Genomic DNA, 22,716 nt, shown 5'->3' on the forward strand with positions numbered 1-22,716 from the left:
GGCGGCGGGGCGAGGCGGCAACGAGTGAGGTTGCAGCAGCGAGGAAAGGGGGGAGAGGGAGAAGGGGATGAGCAGGGATCAAAATATCGCGATTTTTTGATGTCAAAATATCGCGATATATCATCCCTATAAGCTTTCTGTACAAAAGCTTCTGTACAAATAGCATTTTTCGATGGTAAATAAGTTGAATCGTTCGTAAAGAGTTCGGGATTTGATTTGATAAAAGCTTGATTGATTTCATTTATAAAAATAAACGAATCGCGTTTGAATTTAATAAAATTTAACTTATTAAATTTTAAAAATATGTTCGATTAAAAATTCGTGAATACTAATAAATTTAATTAAACGATCATAAATATACTTGATTAAAAATTTATGAATAACTTATGAACAAACTCATTTATAAAAATATTAATACAATTATTTATAATTTTATAAATATATTATTTAACATAATCTTATCAAATTTTAAATTATTATAATAATATGATTAAATTAAATATATTTAAAATTATTATATATTAATTTAATCATTTAATATAATATATGTATATTTAATAAAACAAAATAATAAATTAGATTTAACTAAATACCATATAAATAATTGTTTAAATTAAAAATCCTAAAAAGTAAAGAAAATTGAAGACTAGGGAGGAAAGGAGCATTTGCCGTCATTACAAGTCGCCATCTAAGCCTAAATCATCGCCAATTGCCCTTTTTCACTGCCATCGCATGTTGTCTTCCGCTATTTTGGCGTCGCTAGTTGTGCGTTATCTTTGCCTAAGTACTGTCACGCATACACACCTATGTTACATTATTGTCGCCCCATTGCAGTCTCCCATCATTCTCTGTTTGTCGCCACACATCCCTTGTCTTCACCTACTGTTATGTCTCTAAAGTACTGTTCATTATCGCTGCTCATCACTGCACACATTTCTCTTTCTATCCAACAACTGTAGCATCCTTTCTTCTCTTGTGTCAAACTTGAGTTTACACCGAACTCAAGCCAAAGCTTGGCTTGACAATCTTTTGATGATGTGAGCCCAAGTCATGCTCAAGTTCATACTTAAGTTTAGAAGTTGGCTTAAGTTAAATTCATCTTATCTCAATTTGATTGCAACCTTAACTAAATTCTTATTTATAGCTGATCGAGTCTTAGGTCTATATGGTTTTCTTTTTCTTTTTTCCTCTGTGGTCAATGCCTTAGAGTTGAAAATTAACATTGTCGTGTAACTTATGTGAAGTTTATGTTAATTAATTTGAGGTTAATTTTTAGTCTACTGTTGAGGTGCTAATTCATGGAGTAGAGGGGTGAAATGAAAAAATTGTCATTTGAGGTTAAATTGAGTTCTGTTTAAGTGTAGTTTACTTTATTTATTGTGACCTAATTTATTATTGTAACCTAATTTATTCTACTATCACACAAATTACAAGTTTAAATAGAGTGTAAAAATAAGGTACTTAATTGTTGAGAGAGATTTATGTTAGATGAATCCAAAAGGACATTCCATGTGTTCCGATTATTTGGGATCGTTTATTTGTGAAAATAGTTTTAGTTTTTTTAAAAATTATTTAACAAAAAACCCAAAAAACTTAGAAAACTTAATAAAATATAAAATAGAGATTTAAAAATGAAAAATTTCATAATTAAATTAAATTGAAAAACAAATCGAAATAAAAATTTTTAAATTTTCTTTACTAATTTTGAAGATTTAAAAATGCAATTTTCCAAAAAAAATAGAAAATAAAAAACAGAAAACCAGAAAAATACAATACCCAAGGATTTAAAATGCCAAATCAGTAGGGCTGAAAAGGACCCAAAATCAGTTTGTTTTTTTTTTATTAAGGTAAATGACCCAAACAGGATTTTATTTATATATATATATATATATATTTTTTTTTTGGGGGGGGGGCTGAGGCCCCAAACGTGAGTTCTTCCGGCCCAATCGAACCCAGGCCGACAGTAGCCAAGCCCAAGCCTGTATTGGCAATAGCAAAAGCCAGATTGGCTGAAGCGGAACGTAAAGCGAAAAGACAACAGCGTGTGTCGAAGGGTGTGATAATAAATACAACTAGTTATGCCCAATTCTCTCTCCTCTCTCTCTCTCTCTAGGGATTTCGCTGCGTCCCGCGGAGCCCTCGCCAAACATGGTCTGATTCTCCGGCGAAATTCGCCGCCTTCCGATCGTTTCCCCGGCCCCCGTCGCTTCGATCCGGTAAGTCCACTTCGATTTCTCTCTTGAGCTTTTGCTCATTTCTGCAATTTCCCCCTTTAATCTCCAGATCGAGGCTTACTCTAATCTTCTAGGCTTGAACTAAAGTTCGCTTGTTTCGCTTTCTACTGCCGTTAACCCGTATTTCAGACTTGAGTTGACACGTCGATTGACGTTATTGATCTTCATTTATTGTAATATCTGTTTAATCTGTGTTTTCCGGTATGTAATTCGTCCAGTGTGCTTGTTGATCTAGCCATCAGCTGTCTGGTATTGACACTTCCTTCCTGCAAAATTAAAAGGTCTTTCCGTGTACGTTATTGGTACGGTACTGGATATACTACTTGGTAAGTAGTGTTGTTGTTTTTTTTGGTTATTTTGGGTTGACTTATGACATGCATTTTGTTCTCAAAGTTTTATCTGACGTTTATTTTAAGTAATTTCTTTCTATTTCTCTCTTCTATCGAGTAATGAAGTGGCTACTGCTACTCGTTTCAAAATTTCATATTAATACTGTATTAGGCATGCAAAAGGATCTCTCTCTCTCTCTCGCTCTCCGGGATTGGGCAGGGAAAAGGTTTGGGAGCTTAGAAAAATCTGATTTGAGTTTGAGGTTAACAATTGGTTCTTTTTTAACCATTAATTAGTTAACAAAAAATTAGGACAAGGAATGGTTGAATACATTCGTTGCTGGTTTACTGTGATTGGTTCATCCAGTGCTTCCTTTTTGTTCTTATTGGATATGTATGATAAAGACTCAAAGCATCTATTTTCTCTTTTGGTCTGTTCCGAGATAAAGTAACAGTCATTACTTGAAAGGCACTGTGTTTTTTATTTACCTAATTTTGGTGGTACATACCATGTACTGAATATAATTTCTGATGTCCCATGGACCACACACTGACTCTAGTGCTTCAATTAGCAGTAGTTTTTATTTTTATTTCCTTTTTTGGGTTGTAAAAATGCTTGTCTAAAAACAATATCTTGTCTATAAGGCATTTTATGTGCTCTCCACCCATGTATCTCACACACACACATAGCTGGGAGCTCATGAGTCGATAGCCTACCCCAAACCTAGTTATTTTGTTACCCAGGCATGCATAGGGGCATGAAATAGTTTTCAAGAAGTCATGGGCTTCTCAAAACACTTGTAGAACACAAGTGAATTGGGATATTATCATCATATGCTTCTTGTCTCTGGGCTTCTTGAAACACTTGTAGAACACAAGTGAATTGGATATTATCATCATATGCTTCTATTCTGAAACGCACATGGACTCATGCACTTTAGAGTTGTTTTGTCAATTACTTGGACTGGAGAAATGTATGCATTGGCATTTTTTAGTTATTCTAATTGCTCTTAGTTTAGTTTTTGAATTGTGTCCTTGAGGTAAGATAGCATGATTGTACACCATCTTACACCACAGTGAGCAGGAGAAGAGAACATGGACTCAATTTTTAGTGATAACTAAAATGTGCCAGTGCTAAAATCCACAACTTTATAACCAACTATATAAGGTAGAGAAAAGAGTTAGTGCTTCATTCTGAGGAATAGTTGATAAATATCCTGAAAATTCTACCATTTTTTTATCCCAAACAAGACACATTTTGCAAAAAAGAAGGAAAGCTATCCTTCACTCATTGCTTTCCTGCCCCTACATCTCCTTCAACTCTAGAATGTCACTTGGAGTCCATCTAATGATTTGAATAATGTGATGGTGGATGGCTGTTGATATGCATTCATGCATGGTGTGGATCCACTTGGCGTTTTTGGTGGACTCACTTTTGGTAATGCAAAAGTAGAATGGGCAATGACTTATGAGTCATGATAAATAAAAGGGAAAAGGGGCATACAAAAAGGTTTCTTTTCTTGCATGGGGAACAAAAGAAACCTTCACCAATGCATTGTTGGTATTGAAATGCTTGAATTGTTGCGTGTTTTAGGCTTGACTGCTTACGGAGTGGAGGTCCTGAAATGAGCCAGCCAAACTGAGAGATAAACCAAACCAGACCTATATGGTTCAATTTGTTCTCAATCTACCTCCTTTACCTTTCTGTTTGATTTATAATTGTCTAAGACTGGTTTGGTTCTACATTGGCCGTTTGGTTTACTTCAACCAAGCCAAGAATAGATATACATGAGTTATGAAAAGTAAATATGTCCATGCTTCAACTATTATTCAGATCTTGGTTCTTTTGGAAGAAGTTAAATTGTATATTCCAAACTATTGTGACCATAGCAAAAAAAAAACTATTGTGACTCCCTGACAAGACAACATCTGGTTCATTATAACTACTATCAAAATCACATAGAAACCATTGACCCCACAATGGCTGTATAACTCCCCCCCCCCCCCCCCCCCCCCTCTCTCTCTCTCTCTCTCGGTGATATAGAAAGAATTTGCTTAGATTGTTTCTACATTTCCACCTAGCTGACCTATTCAGTGGTTGGCCTTATGTTCCATCCCGTGACATTCATTGCAAAACATAATTATTAGGCTAGCGCCAGTTCAGTTGAATTAATATGCTATACACAGTTTAGGTTTCATAATTATTTATGGTTTCGTTCTAGCCTCTAATGGAAAACTAACATTAAGCCTAATTTGTTAGCATCTACAACTGTAGATGGCTATATACCAAGGACCTATGTTGGAGAGCATGGGGTGTAATTGTGGCAGTAAATGATATTCATAAAGTAGGTATTAAATGATATGCTTTGGTGATATTTGCATATAATACATAGATAGAGAGGAAGGAGCGAGGGATTTGATGTTAGATAAACTGTTATGAATTATAGAAGATATAGAAAAGTGATGGAGCTGAATGAAGGTATTCTATGGTGATATCAGCCAGATGGGTATCAAACAATAAAAAAGAATATGATTTCATGCAAACTGGGAAGGTAAGGTTTTGTTGTTTAAGTAAGTTAGCCAGCCTCAGATTTCATTTAGTAGCTGGCTGTATACAGATAGTTGTTTAGTACTTAATTTTTTTTATTTTTTTTTTGTCTCCATGATTGTTAACATTTTTTCATTGGTACTGCCAACAAGATTTCAAATGGGCACAGCTATTGCCAAAACATAAAGTACTAATGCCTAAGCAAGTAGTGTGTTGATTGTGCTGTATGTGATCCACTGCCTGCTTGGCTGTACCCTTCCTACTTTTGCAGTGATTGCAATTTTTCATTCAAAGTCAAGGCTGGTAACTAAGAGGATTGTTTTTTTGGATTTCCCCAGGGCTTACCTAACATGGAAGATAATGAATCAGTTGCTATGCTCATGGACTCCACGTCATCCAAGATAGCACAACTTCAGAAAGCATTCGCTGAGCTTGAGAGTCATCGAGCCATAACCCTAAATCTAAAATGGAAGCAACTTGAGGAACATTTTCAGGGGCTTCAGAAGTCCTTGAAAAGGCGTTTCACAGAATTGGAAGACCAAGAAAAGGAGTATGAGACCAAAATAACGAAAGCTCAGGAGATACTGGAGAAGCGCGAGGCAGCTGTTATGGCCAAGGAGAAAGCTTCATTGGAGGGGCTGCAAGAGAAAAGAGATGCTGCAGTATCTGCTATTGTTAATGCTTTCCAGAAGCACAGGAAGTTATCTTCTGCAGAAGTAGTTGCTACCGGTGAGGAACAAGTTGGGGCACCATTTGTTAAAGAGAAACCATCTGATGTCATGGCTACTGGGAATAACTTTGGAGATGTGAAAAAGACTTCTGAAAATGAAAGTGTGGAGGTGAAGTCTTATCCCGAACTAGTGAAATTATGTCAAGATATGGATTCAGACAGGCTCCATAAGTTCATATCAGACAATCGCAAGAACCTTGCTGCCATCAAGGAAGAAATTCCTCTTGCATTAAAAGCTGCAGCTGATCCAGCTTCTCTGGTTTTGGACTCTCTTGATGGTTTCTACAGCATGGAGTTGTCAAATTTGGATGGGAAAAAAGATTCAAATCTATTGGGTTTACGCCGGACCTGTATCATGTTGATGGAATGCCTCAGTGTTTTGTTAACGAACCTGGATCGGACCACTGTTTCCAATATAATTACAGAAGGTGTTAAACAACGAGCAAAGGCAATTGCTGAGAATTGGAAACCCAAGCTGGATGATCTTGATGTGGATGCCTACAATGGGAACTCCTTGGAGGCTCATGCATTTTTACAGCTTCTAGCCACTTTTGGCATCGATTCTGATTTTGATCAGGCTGATTTGTCCAAACTCATACCGATGGTTTCTCGTCGCCGCCAAACAGCTGAACTGTGTCGTGCTCTTGGATTGGCAGAGAAAATGCCAGGTTAGTGTTTGCCCTACTCTATCTGAGCTCTCTCTATACTCTCTCTGCCCCCTAGCCTCATGAGGAAGAAAGAGGGGTAGGGGGAACTTGGAACTTTTATTGGATCATTTTTGATAATATGGGTGGTATATTCAGAAGGACTTTGCTTACCATAAACCTGACTTCCACTGTGGGCTTTTGCGTTGCATATTCTTCGGAAGGGAACCAACTAACCAAGTGAATGTGCATAATTGTGTCTTGTGATAGGAAGTAAACTGACTCGCTGATAAAATGTTGGTCTGCAACATGCATACAATCACTTGCTCTATACTATCACATGGATTTCTGCTTCAGGAGGAGTATCTTCCCCCTTGTAAGTTGGTCTGTTAACAAAATGGATGTTGGGTGCAGTGTGCACCTAAAGATGGTGGATATCCTATATATTGGTGTAATTAGCTTCTGCATCAGGTAGTAGTGTATTTTGCAATAGCCCTCTAACTTGTCCTAAATATTGTCTGCATCATTCAGCTTCCCCCATCATCCTTTAGATTTAATACCTTGCATAGCCTGTTTTTTCAAGGGCATAAGCCTCTTTGATGTGGGACAGCAAGAAAGTTGGAGGGAAGAGAAGAAATCAGGTTGAGAGGAGATGAAATTAGGGGAAGAAAAAGAAATAGAGAGGGAAACAGGGAATTCAGCAAAGTAAGCAACAGAAGAAATCTCAAATTGTATACCAAATCAATTGCCCATCCTGATTACATCACTAATGCCTTTAACTAAAAAAATAAATCAAAGCTCCAAACATATTATACTACAAATAAAAGGCTAACCTATAAAAAAAAGATATTAAACGTAAATTCCAAAATTTAAACAAAACGTAAGTCCTAATATCATAAATTAAAATACTTTAAATTTTTCATTGCTCTTTCTATGCCCTAAAGTTGCTCTTCTGATTAGATGTTGTTAAGGAGAGACTATGCAGTAGTTAACTAGCTTTTGTCTATTTACTTCATATTGAATGTTCATAAATATAGAGTCGTCATGTAAAAATGCAAAAACAAATAATTCTTGATGACTGAGTAGGTTTGTTTTTTCTGACCTTGCTAAGTTTGCACCACTTGGCTTGCTAGAGCAAGGATAGTAAATATTTTATATATCAAAAGATAGCTTGGAATGAATCTGAGGTCATATTTACCTAGTGGACGAAAGTTTTCCTATTTCTGTAAGCTCTGTTGAAGATTGAGACAGTTCCTTTTATCCTGCTTGAACTTTACAGGTGTAATCACTGTGTTGGTGAATAATGGAAGGCATATTGATGCTGTTAACCTAGCTTTTGCATTTGAGCTGACAGAACAATTCCCACCAGTATCATTACTGAAATCCTACTTGACCGAGTCCAACAAGGTTTCTTCACCTGGCAAAAGTGGAAATTCATCTCCTACCGTACAGGTTTGTTCATGATTTTCCAGTACTTGAAAAAGAGGAATTGTGCTATATCAGCAAACCTCAATTGGTTATGATGTGGACTTTTAATGCTAGGACCGTATATGATCTATGAAAGACTTGTTTTCAAAATGTGAATGTGGAGCTCCTTTCACATTTGAAACTCTGACCCTTGAATCCAAATCAAACTGAAACCTTAGGCTGCTGTACTGATTTGTCTTAATTGAACCAGAGTGGAGTAAGGGCTGATGCCGGATATGATTGGTTTCAATTTTAGGATATCATACTTCTTTGATTACTCCTTTTTTTTTGTGTGTGTGTGTGTGGCTAATCCTGTGATTACTCATGTAAGTGACGAAATAAATGTTTGTGGTGTTCAGTGTGAGGTCAATGAAAGAGAGCTGTCTGCCCTAAAGGCTGTGATAAAGTGCATTGAAGACCACATGCTTGAAGAGCAGTATCCCGTGGAGCCACTCCAAAAACGAGTTCTACAGCTGGAGAAGGCAAAGGAAGACAAGAAAAGGGCAACCGAAGTTTCAAAGCCTCAGCCCAAAAGACCCCGTGCCAGTGGTGTTGGACATGGCCCCCGAGTTGCTAATGTTGCCATGGACAAGAACTTCTATGCTAGAATGACCGACAGGTACCCACAGTATATGTATGACAGAGCGTATGTTTACCCGGGTCCAACTGACAACCATATCCCGTCGCTTCTGGGTTCTGCTGCTTACACCCTGTCTCCTGCCGGTCATGGCAGCTTCTTCGGAAATGGATTCCAGTACCAGGCTGCTGCGTATCTTCACTAGTGGGTAGGACTGTCTAAACTTTGATCCATGATCCTGTTAACAGCTAGTGTTAACCTTTCACTTCCTTGATGTTGTAATGATGATGGAATTTAGTATCTAAGAAACAGACCTTGTTGACTTTTAATTTCTTGTACAAGCTGATACTGTGATCCTTTAAATATATGTACTGTTTTTCTTGTTGATGTAAGTTATTTGCCCCGTCTTATATTTGTTATTATTATTTATGCTGCTGCTTGATTCGTAGATTGCCTTGGTACTCTGTTTAAGCATGAAATGAGGTGGTTGATGTTATATTTCTTCGTATCACCACCAAGTTTGCAGGGGTGTCCCAATAATTATTTGTTCTTTTGTATATCGATTGCTGAAATAGGTTGTAGTAAACCTACTAAAATAAAATAGAGATTAATATATGGTTTAATTTAGCCAGTGTACGAGGGAATTATTTTTAAAAAATGAGATTAATGAGAAATAGAATTCTACGTCGGTGACCAACGTAGGCTATGTATCCGTGCAAGTCAGTATAGTGGTATTAAATTAAAAATGCATTCACGGAAAATAGAGGGAAAACAACTCACTATAAAGTTTATCTCACCTAGAATGATTATTACAAAACAAAAGCACTCCATGCCTTTATTTTGCACGTAAGCATGCAAGAGTTTGCAAAATAATATGGTTTAGATAAATAAATGTGAATCAGTTGACTTGCAAACTAATTTATAAACTAATTACAAGGGGTATTATCCCATTTATAATAATTGAGAAATAATATATTGTCATCCTTTTACTTAATAAGTCTTATATTACTTGTATTTTCTCTCATTATCTTGCACCTCAAAAGAGTCCATAAATTGATTCTCGAGCTTAATTGTAGTGTGTTTGCCATATCATGACTTTTGAACACGAATTTGACTACATTTTACGTGCCACACACAATAGTCCAAATTTATTTATTTACTTATTTTTGTTTGTTCAATTAAGCACAAATTAATAAACTTAGCTCCAAACTCCGTTCTCACTTGCAAGGCAACAATTGACTCACTATAAATACATATTTTAGGCTATTTTAAGATTTAAAATGAATTATTATAAAGGGATAATAATGAAGAAAATTAGTTATTCGACTCCATAAAATTATAATTATACTCTTGTATCTTGTATATATATTAATAATAATTGTTATAATTGTAATTTAATCGTTATATAAATATTTTTTTTTATAAATTAAGAAAAGTTAATATGAGCTCCTACTATTGAATGCATTGTTTGGTTTAGGTATCTTAATATTTATTAAAGTAGAAGAGTAGCTGCACAAAACTTTCCCGCCTAAAATTAGTTTTTTTTTTTTTTTAAGAAATAAATTAGTATTTAAAAGGTATACATTTTTTTTTTTGAATAATCACTAATCAGCTAGAATAATAAGTAATGTAATAACAGTTTCTATGCCATTACATTAATTATTCACTACCATTATTAATCAGAAATAATAATTAGACAATTAATATTTTAAATTTATGTTATTATTAAAATAAGACATTATTTACTTTTTAATATGACCTTCACACTTTTTAAGAGTCACACATTTTGGGATAATCAAATAAAATTAATTTAATTATAATTTGTATGCAATTAAATTAATTATTCACTCTCATTATTAATTAAATAATTATTTTTTTAAATTTCTATTGTTATTAAAATGAAAACATAACAAAAGTATGCTCCATATCAAGCTAAAGCACTAGAAAAGTAAATATAGCCATAACTCTCACGTCCAGTGGCTTCACAATTTTTATTTTTTTTTTGCTCTTTTGTTTTTTATTGATTTTTTTTCTTTTTCAAGAAAAAAATTAATATTTAAATTTTCTATTGTTATTATTTAAAATAACACTTCATTTAAAAGGTATACGTAATTTTTTTGGAATAATCACTAATTAGATAGATATAGCTTCTATACCATTACATTAAATATTCACTATCATTATTAATCATCTAGAATAATCAGATAATTAATATTTTAAATTTATACTATTATTAAAATGGACATCATTTAGTTTTCAATGTGACATTCAGACTTCCAAACAATCACACATTTTGGGATAATCAATTGGGCAACTTCTATGCAATTATATTAATTATTCATTATCATTATTAATCAGATAATTAATAATTAATAATTAATATTTTAAATTCCTACAATTATCTTAATATATAAAGTAGCAAACTTCCTACATATAGTTTTTCTCCAAAAAATTGCCTCTAAAATTTGCATTAAATTTACATGGGTTTTCCAATGCTATTAATTAATCAAAAATAAATATTTTATATCATATATTCTCATCAATTAATCCCTCAATCAATCAAAAATAAATATTATTTTTGATAAATATGAATAGACAACTTAAACTATTAATTAAGTTATAAAAAATCGTCCATTTGTATAAAATCTTATCTTTTTTATATAATATATTAAATAAATTATAATAGTTTACAAATATTTTTTCCCTCCAAAAATTAATCTACCAAACTATTTTTTGTCTCTAAAATTTGTATTAAATTTGCAAGGGTTTTCCAATACTATTAATTAATCAAAAATAAATATTTTATGTCATGTCATCTCCTCAATCAATCAAAAATAAATATTATTTATGTGAAATATGAATAGACAACTTAAACTATTAATTAAATAATAGAAAATCGTTTATTCGTATAAAATATTATCTTTAAATCCTATATATCCTATATAATATATTAAAATATGATAGTCAGCCAAAGTATTTTGTCAAGTGGTAATCAATAGTGAATTTTTTTCCTTCAAAAACTTGCATCAAATCAAAGGTAGTGATTAATTAATTATTAATTTTAATTTAATAACTATATTATAGTTTTAAAAATATGATACCTTGGGTTTTTCAATACTAATTAATATTTAAGATATCACATTTTCAAGAATATAGAAGAAATTAAAATCCATATATCATATTTTCAATACTAATGCATGGGTTTTTCGATACTAATTATGATGTAAGATATTGCATTTTCAAGACTATGGAAGAAAATTAATGCATAGTAAAAGAAAAATAAGTCAAAATCTATATTTTTAAAGTTTTGTTATCATTGTAAAAATTAAATTTTAAGATAAAAAATTAAAAATTTTAAGAGAATTTTTAATTAGCATTGGAAAACCCATGCTTCCTCACATTTTAGGAGTTTTAATTTATATTTATATTTATTATAAATTTATAAATAAATATATAATATAATAAATAATTTTACTTTAATAATTAATTAATCATTACATTTAATTTAATGCTTGAGTTTTTCAATACTAATTAAGATTTAAGATATCACATATTCAAGAATAATGCGTGAATTTTTCAATACTAATTAAGATCTAATATATCATATTTTCAATACCATGGAAGGAAATTAATGCATTGTGAAAGAAAAATAAGTTAAAATCTATATGTTCAATGTTTTGTTATCATTGCATAAATTAAAAATTTTAAGAGAATTTTTAATTAGCATTGAAAAACTTAATTTCTTACGTTTAGGAGTTTTAATTTATATTTATAATTATAATTTATAAATAAATATATAATATAATAAATTATTTTACTTTAATAATTAATTAATCACTACATTTATTTTAATGTAAATATTTAATGATTTGTTGTTCAAATGTAATAACTTTTGCGTATAAATAGGAAGTTTATATCAAGATTTTTCATTTTATATAATACTGTATAATTGAATAAAAGCCTTTTAAAGTAACTTTTCAAAATATGGACGTTAAATATTTGAGTTGTGAGACTTTGGGAGATTTTATGCTTTGAAGATAGGTAAAAAACTTATAACATTCCCATTGAGATGATTTTCATGGATGAATATATTTTTTTTCCTTAATAAATTTATTGTTAATTATTTATATAGATTTTACAATCAAATTTATAGGGTGAAATGATTCATACAACAATCAAGCGTTAGTTGGTTTGATCTTTCAAAATATTGATTTGTGATGGACAATTATGTTTTATGTTCAATTTTATACTTAGATACAACAATATGAAATATAAGACTACAAATCACAAGTACAAACTAAACTTAATATCAAATACTACTGTTGTAGATGCTACGGATGAAAGTTTTTTAATACAAAATTTTATCTTTAAGTCATTTGCTAATATTTTGAGTGTAGTTGAATTTGACGAACATGAATTATTTAGTAAGTATAAAGTTTATTATATAATTATTTATGCATTTATAATTGACAAATTTTTTTATTTTTATTAAAGATATAATTGGAGAGGTTATTGAGAAATATAATGTTAAGTGTCAAGAATCTTATGAAATGACAAGCGAAAAAATGTGACAATCTACTTAATGTGTTAATTATTCTTTAGCATGTTGAATGACGGTATATTGATTTAAAAACGTTCTCTATTAACAAATTAAATAGTGAATAATTAATTAAACTTAAATTTTGATAAAATGTTGAGTATTAAAATAAAAAAAATATATTTATCGATTCTGTTATGATTATTTAAAATAACGAGTTTAATTTTTTATTTTTAAATTTATAAATCTATTTTAATTACATCTTCCGTATATCGCACGGATTTGACACTAATATATATATATATATATATTACAACCATGGGTGGTTATGGTTGGGCGGTTTGGAATAATCCTACAATATTTTAAAATCAATATACGATTCTTTTCCCTCCAGAAAACTTCCTATCTGATTTTCCGGCCACAAACTTGCGCCTGAAATGAGAATCTCCGAGATCTTGACGCCAGACCTCCGGCAGAGCCTCAACGAGCCTCAGTCTCACGTTCTCTCACAAATCGAGTCTTCGATCAAAGAACTCGAACTTCACGCGTTGGTGGCTCCCTTACCGGGAACTATTACCGCCGACCTCGTTCTCGGTCTCACTCAGCTGAGCTCCCTCGCTCCGTTCTCCAATTCCGTGAAGCTCCAGATCTGGAAGCTTAGCTACCGCCTCTGGAACGCCTGTGTTGATCTCGCCAACGCTGCCGGGGTGCGATCCTCCTCCGCCGCCAAATCCGGCGAGGAAAATGCTAAGCTCCGGCAGGTCTCCGCCGATTTGCTTTTCCTAGCCACAGACGTCCTCGGAATCCCGTCCCCAGCTTTCAAGGCCGCCTCGTTCTTCTACAAAACCGGTCTTATTTGGCACGACCTTCGCAAGTTTGATGTCGCGAATACTTGCTTCGAGAAAGCCGCCGATCTCACCTCTAGGATCGATGTTGGGGCTATTTCCGATAACGAAGAACGGAAACTCCTCCTAGGTCTGAACATGGCGAGGTCCAGAACCGCTTGGGAAGTTTCGGACAGGAATCTAGCGATTACGTTACTAAATCGAGGGAAAAATGTTCTATTCGGATGTGCAGAGAACTATAGAGCTTTAGCCAACCAGTACTTGATATTTGGAAAAATTGCTTTGTCAAAGAATGAGGCGTGTGGCGTGAACGAAGGGCTGAAATTGATGAACGAAGCATTAGAATTGTGCGAGAAGGGTCTGAGGATCGCGAGGAAGCAAGATGAAACGCTTGCTCTGAAGACACTGAGATTAAAGACACTTCGGTTCATTGCGGCGTCACATTTGCAGAGGGATGAGTTCGAGAGTGTATTGAAATGTGTCAGGGTGTTGAGAGATGATGGTGGTGGAGATGATCATCCGAGCTTGAGTGTTTTGGCTATGAAGGCATTCTTGGGGCTAGGGAAGTACGGAGAGGCTGAGAAGGAGCTAAAGGGTATGGTGGTAGACGAGGGGATTCCGGAGGGTGTTTGGGTATCAGCGGTGGAGTCCTATTTTCAGGCTGCTGGAGTGGCTGGGGCAGAAACTGCAAAGGGGATTTTCTTGGGAATCCTGGGAAGGTGCCGAGTTAGTTCAGGTGCAGCAATTAGGGTGGTTAGCAGGGTGGTTGGGGAGGGTGTGACCAGTGAAGGCTCGAGGATAAGGGCCAAGTTAGTGGCTGAACTGGTGTCAGATGAGAGGCTGGTGGCTATTTTTGCTGGAGAGGAAGCTGCAAAAGAGAGGACAGCAATGCATGCCGTTCTGTGGAACTGGTAAGTTAAATTTTTCACCTGGCAAATCCCAGTTCATAAATACTTGTGTGCATTTTCTTTTATTGTAGTTATGTGTGGTAGCCATTGCTGTCATGATAGTCAAAGCAAACAGCAGTGATTAGCAAGAAACAATGCCTAGTTGATTGGCCATGCACCATTTCCTTTATACCACCAAAAACCTTGAACAGATTATGATTTTTCATCATCCGTGTTTACCCAATTTGCTTCGGAAGAATTTCACCCATGACTTCTCCTTCGACTATATATGAGGTAATGATTATGTTATCTGCTTGATAGATTCAGTGACCACAGAAGGATATATTGCAGAAAATTGAAGGGGAAGAGAAGAAAATCACGGAGGGAAAAGAAGCTTTACCAAAAGAGCAGGACGAACGGAAGTAGAGAGGGGAAGAGAGAATTCAAAAAGGGAAGCTATGGAAGAAATCTCAATTGTTCCAAATAAGTAACCTCTCTGTTTACATCACTAATGTCTATTTCTAGGTCAAAGTGTAACTAAAAGATAGATCAAATTTCCGAGCAAATCTTACTGAAAATAATAGCTGAAATCTAAACAAATCTTACAAAAAATAAGAGCTAAAATCTAAATCAAAATTTAAATAAATAAAAAATTAAAATAGATCAAATTTCTTATCAATCTCCTATAGGTTGGAGAAAAACTCGCCTTTGAGTTTTGTGGACTCTCACTGATCAATCATCCGACCTTTAAGTGAGTGGTTGGATGATCTTAGAAGTTCATCTGCAACCAATGCCTCCATACGCATCCACTCTTGAAAGAAAATTCTTGATTTGGTCAAGGAAGGAGCTCATAGGATGAAGAGGGTTGGTGAAGGAGCCTATTTCCAGCTTCCACAAACAACTCTTCTAACTCTCTCTGCACATACAGCATTCTCAGTGGAATCCCGCAGCAGATTAGTCAGGCTGGATTCAGTGAGGCTTAAGGAAGGTTTGGAACAGAGGCAAGCAGATTCTTGATAACTATATTTTCCAGTGTTCAAAAATGCACTAGGCGCTAGTCAGGCGTCAGACTGGGGCCTAGGGTGCCTAGGTGGGGCCTAGGCGGCGACTAGGAAAAATGATATATTTTTTTTCTAAAAACCTTTTGAAGTAATTTGATATTATTTTCAGGTAAATCAAATTTGAAAAGACAAGTGAAATAATGGAATTAAGACTCAGAAAATAAACTATTATATTAGTTATAAGTTCAAGAAGGTAGAAGCATCAATAATACAACATAAACTATATTCGAAGAATCTAAGTCTAACTATCTAATTGGTCTTCTTCCTCTCCATATTCTTCCAATACACGATCTTCATCGGATTCAAAATCAAATTCATTGATTTCTTACTCATTTTCTTCTTCTGATTGAAAATCATCTTCATGAAACTCTCTCATCTTAGAACTTCTTCAAGCTTGAAGCATCTCGTCTGCTCCCGATGTTTCACCAACCACTTCCCAAGTGAGCCCTGTACCAGGCTCAACTTCTTCATCATCTTCTCCATCAACGATCCATCCTTGTGCATTACTAGCATCACTAGCAAGTAGCACATTAACATTTATTTCCTTCTCCCTTTTGTGCTTGTTCATCAATTTCGCATTAAATTGAACATAGACTAGATTGTTCAATCGATTCACGTCTAGTCTATTTCTTTTCTTCGTATGTATCTACATAAATAAAATAAAAGCAATATCAATATAAATGATAACTGAATAAGGATAACTAATTGATAGTAAATAAATATAATTCATATATACACTAACCCCTTCAAAAGTGCTCCAATTTCTTTCACAACCGGATGAACTAGTGGTTAACGGGAGAATCTTTCTCACCATTCATTGCAAGTTTGGAGTTTGATTTCCATAAGTCATCCACCATGTAACTACATAGGTCAAACAAGTATAAAGTAAACAAATTTAATTTATACACTAATACACAATAGAAAGGATTAAAGAAATTTTATACCTGGATTATAATTGTCATCATTTTTCACACACCCTTGAGTTGCCCACGATTTTCCAAAAGCTCCATCTTTACGAGTATACTTTGGCAACTCAACATTTATAACATGGCCTTGCAATTCACCATCATAATGATAAAACATCTCCACAGTTAAAAAGCCCATCCATCACTTTATTATCAAGTTGTATATCCATATCCATGAAAAAGTAGTAGGGATTCAAAAGGTAAGCTGCAAAATGTAGTGGACTATTTAGTCTATCTTTCACCCTTGCTTCAATAATCTCCATAATAGGCTTATAGTTCTTTTCAAGATTATTTAAGGCCTCCTTAATATCTTCCTTTGCTTGCTTAATCTCTCCACATAAAAACCCCATAGAAGGCTTTCTATTCGCATCAACAACTCGAAGCACCTTCACCAAAGGTGCAAAAACCTTAAGGCATATAATCACACCATTTCAAAAAGCAATGCTCATCACAGTAACATATGCTGCTTTCCCTTTAACAATATTCGACCATTTGCACTTCTCCCATTCAGAGCTGGTAAACATTGCCCTCAGTTGGACCTTTTTCTCCATCAAACTCTGCAAAGTCAAGAAAGCAGAAGCGAATCTAGTGACTCCTGGTCTCACTATATCCCTCTTCTTCGTAAATGACCTCATTAAGGACAAGGTCTTATGGTGTGCATAAATGAAGATTGTGAAACTCTTGGCCTAATCAATGACTTTCTTATACTTCGGTAGTTTTCCAATACTTTCAAGCATCAAATTGATGGTGTGAGTAGCACATGAGGTCTAAAAGATATTTGGCCTCTTCACCTTCAAAAATTTTGCCGCTCCCATATTATTGGCAACATTGTCGATTACTACTTGGATGACATTTTGCGGCCCAACTTGCTCAATGCACTTATCCACATGCTCAAAGATAAGTTCACTTGTATGTGCTTCATCTGAAGACTCTTTAGAAGAAAGGAAAGCAGTACCTGCATTAGAATTAACACATAGGTTCATGATGCTCCTCATTTTTCTATCTGTCCAAGCATCTGTTATAATGGAGCACCCAGTTCGTGCCCACTCTTCTTCATGCTTCTTCAATAACTCTTTTATTCTGTCAACTTCCCCCTTTAATAGCGATTCTTTCAATTGGTATTGACTGGGAGGTTTGAAGCTCGGTCTAAATTGACCAACCGCCTCAACAAACAATTTGAAGCTATCATTGTCAATAGCATTGAAAGGTATACCAGCTTCATACACCCATCTAGCACAATATTCACGAACAGACTGTGTTCTCTCTTTAAATAGTGCTTCACTAATAGTTTGTTGCATTTGGGTCATTCTCGCACTCAAACAAGTTTCAAGGCCGATGGAGCTAGCAAACTTATTCATAGGGCCAAGAGTACGGGACGTTTTTCTGCTACCTAACTCTTGCAATTCATCTTCATCATCCCCTTCCACTCTTTCAGAGATATTAACAGTTGATCTCATCAAATCTTCCTCATTCTTCTTATTTTTCCTCTTATTCTTTGCCTCGGCAATAGCATTCTTACATTTAGCTTGATCAGTCGGAGAAGATTTTGGACATGCAGAAACATTTCTAAAAATGTGGCCAATGTGTTCTTTTACTCTGTAAACATCTCCAGACATAATTTTACCACACAACTTACATTTAATTTTATCCATATTCTTCGGATCAATTAACATTCCATACTCCCATCTGACATCATTTGACTTTCTTTTAAGAATTGAGGAGGCCTCGAATGATGCTCCCGTACTTCCAGTCCTATCCGAATCATTCATTTCACTTCCTGTTTTCTTTTTTTTCCCTGAGTATTGAATAATTAACATTGAAATTTAATTAAAAGTTATCTAATGAAATCAACAGCTGCTGCAGCAACGCAAGCTTGCTGCTTCAACAAGCAGCAAGTGAGCAGCGAGCAGCTTTGCGTTGCTGCTTGCTGCTGCAACAAGCAACAACGCAGCAGCAACACAAGCTTGCGTTGGCGGAGGAAGATGGATACATACCACAGCAAGACGAGATCGGCGACGAGAGATGATAGCCAACATATGAGATTGGTGGCGACGAGAGAGAACGACCAACAGGTGAGGTCGGCGGCAACGAGAGAGCAGGACCAAGAGAAGAGATCGATGGCGGCGACGAACGACCAAGAGGAGATCGAATGCGAGAGAGAGAGAGAGAGGAGCTGCGATGAACAACCAGAGAGAGAAAGAGAAAAGGGAAATAGAGAAAGGGATGGGAAAATAAGGTCGGCCCAAGACGCGCACGACCTAGGTGGCCCAGGCCGCGCGCGACCCTGGTGGCTGCCCAGGCAGTTAGGCTCCGCTGAGGCCCGATTAGTCGGGCATGGCACATAGGGCTGTCGAGTAGCCCTAAATCGCCTCGGCCAGTGGCCACTCAACGCTTAGGCGGCCGCCTAGGCTGCATTTTCGAACACTGATATTTGCTCTGATTCTGAAACTGATAACATGATAGATTGCAAATCAGAAAATTGAAGGGGAAGAGAAGAAAACCAAGGAGAGAAGAGAAAAAATGATGGGAATAAGAAGGAAAATAAAGAGGGGTAGAGAGAATTCAGCAAGGGAAGCGAGGGAAGAAATCTCAACTGATTCCTCATCAGTCACCTATACGATTACATTACTAATTCCTTTTATAGGCCAAAGTTTAACTAAAAGATAAATCAAATTTCCCAACAAATCTTACTAGAAATAAAAATCGGAAATCTAAATCAAAATTAAAATAGATCAAATTTCCTAGCAGAAAAGGTTGTGGGAATTTCAGTCTGCAACAAGAAGGAAGCTATGTTGCACGGAAACAACTTGAGTAGCCATTTCCTCGTTTTTAAAACGTTTCTCGTTTTCTTTTTGGATCCCATTTATGCCTATTTTTTTTAGAAGAATGTCCGTTTCCGCATTTTCGTTTTATATTAGAAACGTTTTTCGTTTCTGTTTCCATGCAACATAGGAAGGAAGTAACCATTTTTTTTTTTGCACGAAGAAAACCTGCTAGGAAAATCTTGCACTTGACATCATTATCCACCTCTTTCATGTGTCAGTACTTAACTGAATCCCTTTCATGGTTCTATAGTTCAAAAACAATCCAACCATCATCCATGAGAGCATAATATTGTTTTATATAGTAGTTGATGTCTTCCCAACCTGGAATAGCATCTCACTCTTTTAGTATTGACGTCCTATGTCTATTGGCTTAAACCGGGGATGTTTTGCAATCTTTGCTCTCTTTTTTAATTCGCTTTCTTTTTATCGCGTGGGTGGCGGCATTGTATGCTTACCAAAGGAGATAATGACAAAATTAACCCAAAAATTGGTGCTTAAGGTGTCTTGCTACACATTGACTACATGAATGGTACCACTCATAAAATGATGATGTGCCTGTTGCAGTATAAAGGGTAACTACCCGGGAACCGTATGCACTTTTTTACCAATATAATATTTAATAGTTTTTGCATTTTACATTTGCAGTGCTGCAGACCATTTTCGATCTAAAGATTATGAGACAAGTGCGGAGATGTTTGAAAAGTCTATGCTCTACGTACCTTATAATATAGAAAATAGGACTCTCCGAGCAAAAGGGTTCAGAATTTTAGGTCTCTGTTACCTAGGCCTCTCCCAGCTAGATCGAGCTCAAGAGTACATCAGTGAGGCTGAAAAGGTATGCTATAAATTGTCAGATACTGGAGCTTTGTTCTGTTGACAGAGGAATTTCTCTGTAACTGAGGAGGATCTACTTTTCTTCATGCTTTTTTTTTTTTTTTTTTCCTGCAGATTGAACCCAATATAGCATGTGCTTTCCTTAAGGTTTGATTTGTTTCTTTCTCTCAGTATTATATTAGTCATTTTCTGTCCTTTTTATTAATTATTTAACTTCAAAACTGGAATAATTTCTATTCCTGCAGTTCAAGATTAGTCTGCAAAAGAATGACCACAATGGAGCTATTACTCAAGTGCAAGCTATGACTACTTGCCTCGACTTCACGCCTGACTTCCTCTCTCTTTCAGCCCATGAAGCTATTGCTTGTCGCGCTCTTCCTGTGGCCGTTGCCTCTCTATCCACTCTCTTAAACTCTTACCCCACAGGGAAACCCATGGCATCCACGAAGGTCATGGTGCTGCGCACCCTAGTCACAATCCTCACACAAGACCCTAGCAACGAGTCTGAAGCCCTCAAATACATGAAACAAGGTTATAAGATATCATGTGAGCTTGGTCCTGCTTGTTTCTTTGGGAAAGGTGAGGTGGGCAGAAGGGAACGGGATTGGCTTGCTGTGAACTCATGGAATATGGGGACTAGAACAGGCAAGGAGAAAAATTATGAATTATGCGCAGAATTCTTTAGATTGGCATCAGAATTCTACGGTGTTACGGTAGATGGTGAAATAGAAGGAAACAATGCAATGGTTTGCAAATCATTGATATTGACTGTATCTGCCATGATAGCTGATGAGAAGCATCAAAAGGCCATAATGTTGGACACTGAAGTGAAGCAAGCCATTGAGCTGCTAGACAGAGCTGGAAAGGTAGCAATCATCGGTTTCCCTGATTTCTTCCTTTTAACACCTCAAATTTCTACTTTTCAGGTCCTAAATCACCATGGATCCTGATTACAACTGCACAGCTGTCTTCATATTTCTCTCTTACTGATCACGTATCCATGCATGTAGATATTATCATGCATCTCTACCAGGAACCAATCAAATGGCGATGAGATCACCACGGTTGGGCCTGACTACTTCTTTATATACACCTTGAATGCATATGATCTGCATGCAAGGCTTAAGGGAACAGGATCCCAACAGCTCCTCCTGATAAAAAGCTTTGCAGCCTCAAAATCTTGCAATCCTAATTATCTTCTTCAGCTTGGCCTCCATGCCTCACAAGGCCCACATTCCAATCCTGAAGTAGCCACCTTTGCCCTAAATACCTGTCTCTCTGCTCTCCTCGATTCCCCTTTTCCAAATTACCGGCATGTGGCTCTCACAGTCAGGAAACTGATTGCTGTTTGTGCCGTTCACAAGGGCGACTCAGATGATGTTTTACATGGACTGTACAAGCAAGCATACCGGATAATGGTCGGGTTAAAGGAGGGGGAGTATCCAATTGAAGAGGGGAAGTGGCTGGCCATGACAGCATGGAACCGAGCGGCTCTCCCCACGAGGCTGGGGCAGGTTGAGGCAGCGAGGAAGTGGATGAATATGGGGTTGGAACTGGCCGGCAAGGTCCCTGGAATGGACGCTTACAAGTCATGCATGGAAGGGTTTCTTGCCGGCTTCGAAAAGAAGTTTCATGCCCTCGAGAACAGTAGTGAATGCAGGTCTGAAATCTGAAGAAACTACTACCATTACTACTACTAGGTAAGATAGATCACCAGTTTGCATAGTCCCACATTCCTTCACTTTGTACATGATTTTAGTTTTAGTCTTCTTTTCAACACCCAATTGACAACCAATTTGTAGACAGAACACATAAACTTTCTTATTATACATCTGTTATCAGATAGCTTTCAAGAAAACACTCTCAACATGCATTGCACTAGAAACTAGAAGGTGTTCATACTTTAGAATTTGGACCTGGTTTCCCATACTTGTAAAAGTTTTTCCTTTTTCTTTGGTTGTGTTCAGAATTTCAAATTACAATTTAATTGTTTGGATAAATAAATATGATAAATAAAATGGTTTCGAATCTAATCATCTTTATTATGTTTTATAAAATGAATAAGTAATTAAATGAGATATATTATATTTAATATTTCGGTAAAATTATTGTTTATATATTTATTTCAATTAACTAAATATCTAATATTATTTATTTATTTTAATTAATTTAGTTATTTATTTAATGAACAAAGCATTGAAGTGTAAAAAGATGAAAGAGGGTCTTAGATTTT

General features: G+C 35.5%; 2 protein-coding genes across 4 annotated transcripts; both read left to right on the plus strand.

Annotated features, from left to right (window-relative positions):
• Window positions 1-2,053: 2,053 nt before the first annotated feature.
• On the plus strand, window positions 2,054-8,921 carry LOC127789864 (FRIGIDA-like protein 3). Of its 3 annotated transcripts, none has more exons than XM_052318922.1 (5): window positions 2,067-2,216; window positions 2,453-2,560; window positions 5,450-6,509; window positions 7,765-7,937; window positions 8,312-8,921. In XM_052318922.1, exons 3-5 carry the CDS (start codon window positions 5,462-5,464, stop codon window positions 8,732-8,734), a joined length of 1,644 nt encoding a protein of 547 aa, XP_052174882.1. In that variant the 5' UTR covers window positions 2,067-2,216; window positions 2,453-2,560; window positions 5,450-5,461; the 3' UTR covers window positions 8,735-8,921. The 3 variants fall into 3 exon arrangements, with proteins under 3 accessions (XP_052174876.1, XP_052174882.1, XP_052174889.1); XM_052318929.1 differs by having other exon boundaries at window positions 2,071-2,216; window positions 2,470-2,560; XM_052318916.1 differs by lacking the exon at window positions 2,453-2,560 and having other exon boundaries at window positions 2,054-2,216.
• A 4,506-nt stretch (window positions 8,922-13,427) lies between these two features.
• LOC127789879 (TPR repeat-containing protein ZIP4) lies at window positions 13,428-22,424 on the plus strand. The gene is made up of 5 exons (XM_052318942.1): window positions 13,428-14,822; window positions 20,295-20,484; window positions 20,598-20,630; window positions 20,729-21,349; window positions 21,494-22,424. The coding sequence occupies exons 1-5, from the start codon at window positions 13,504-13,506 to the stop codon at window positions 22,154-22,156; spliced, it is 2,826 nt and encodes a 941-aa protein (XP_052174902.1). The 5' UTR covers window positions 13,428-13,503; the 3' UTR covers window positions 22,157-22,424.
• The last annotated feature ends 292 nt before the right edge of the window (window positions 22,425-22,716 follow it).

Source organism: Diospyros lotus, chromosome 1 (genome assembly GCF_014633365.1).
Source record: "Diospyros lotus cultivar Yz01 chromosome 1, ASM1463336v1, whole genome shotgun sequence".
In the NCBI taxonomy this organism is placed as follows: Eukaryota; Viridiplantae; Streptophyta; class Magnoliopsida; order Ericales; family Ebenaceae; genus Diospyros; species Diospyros lotus.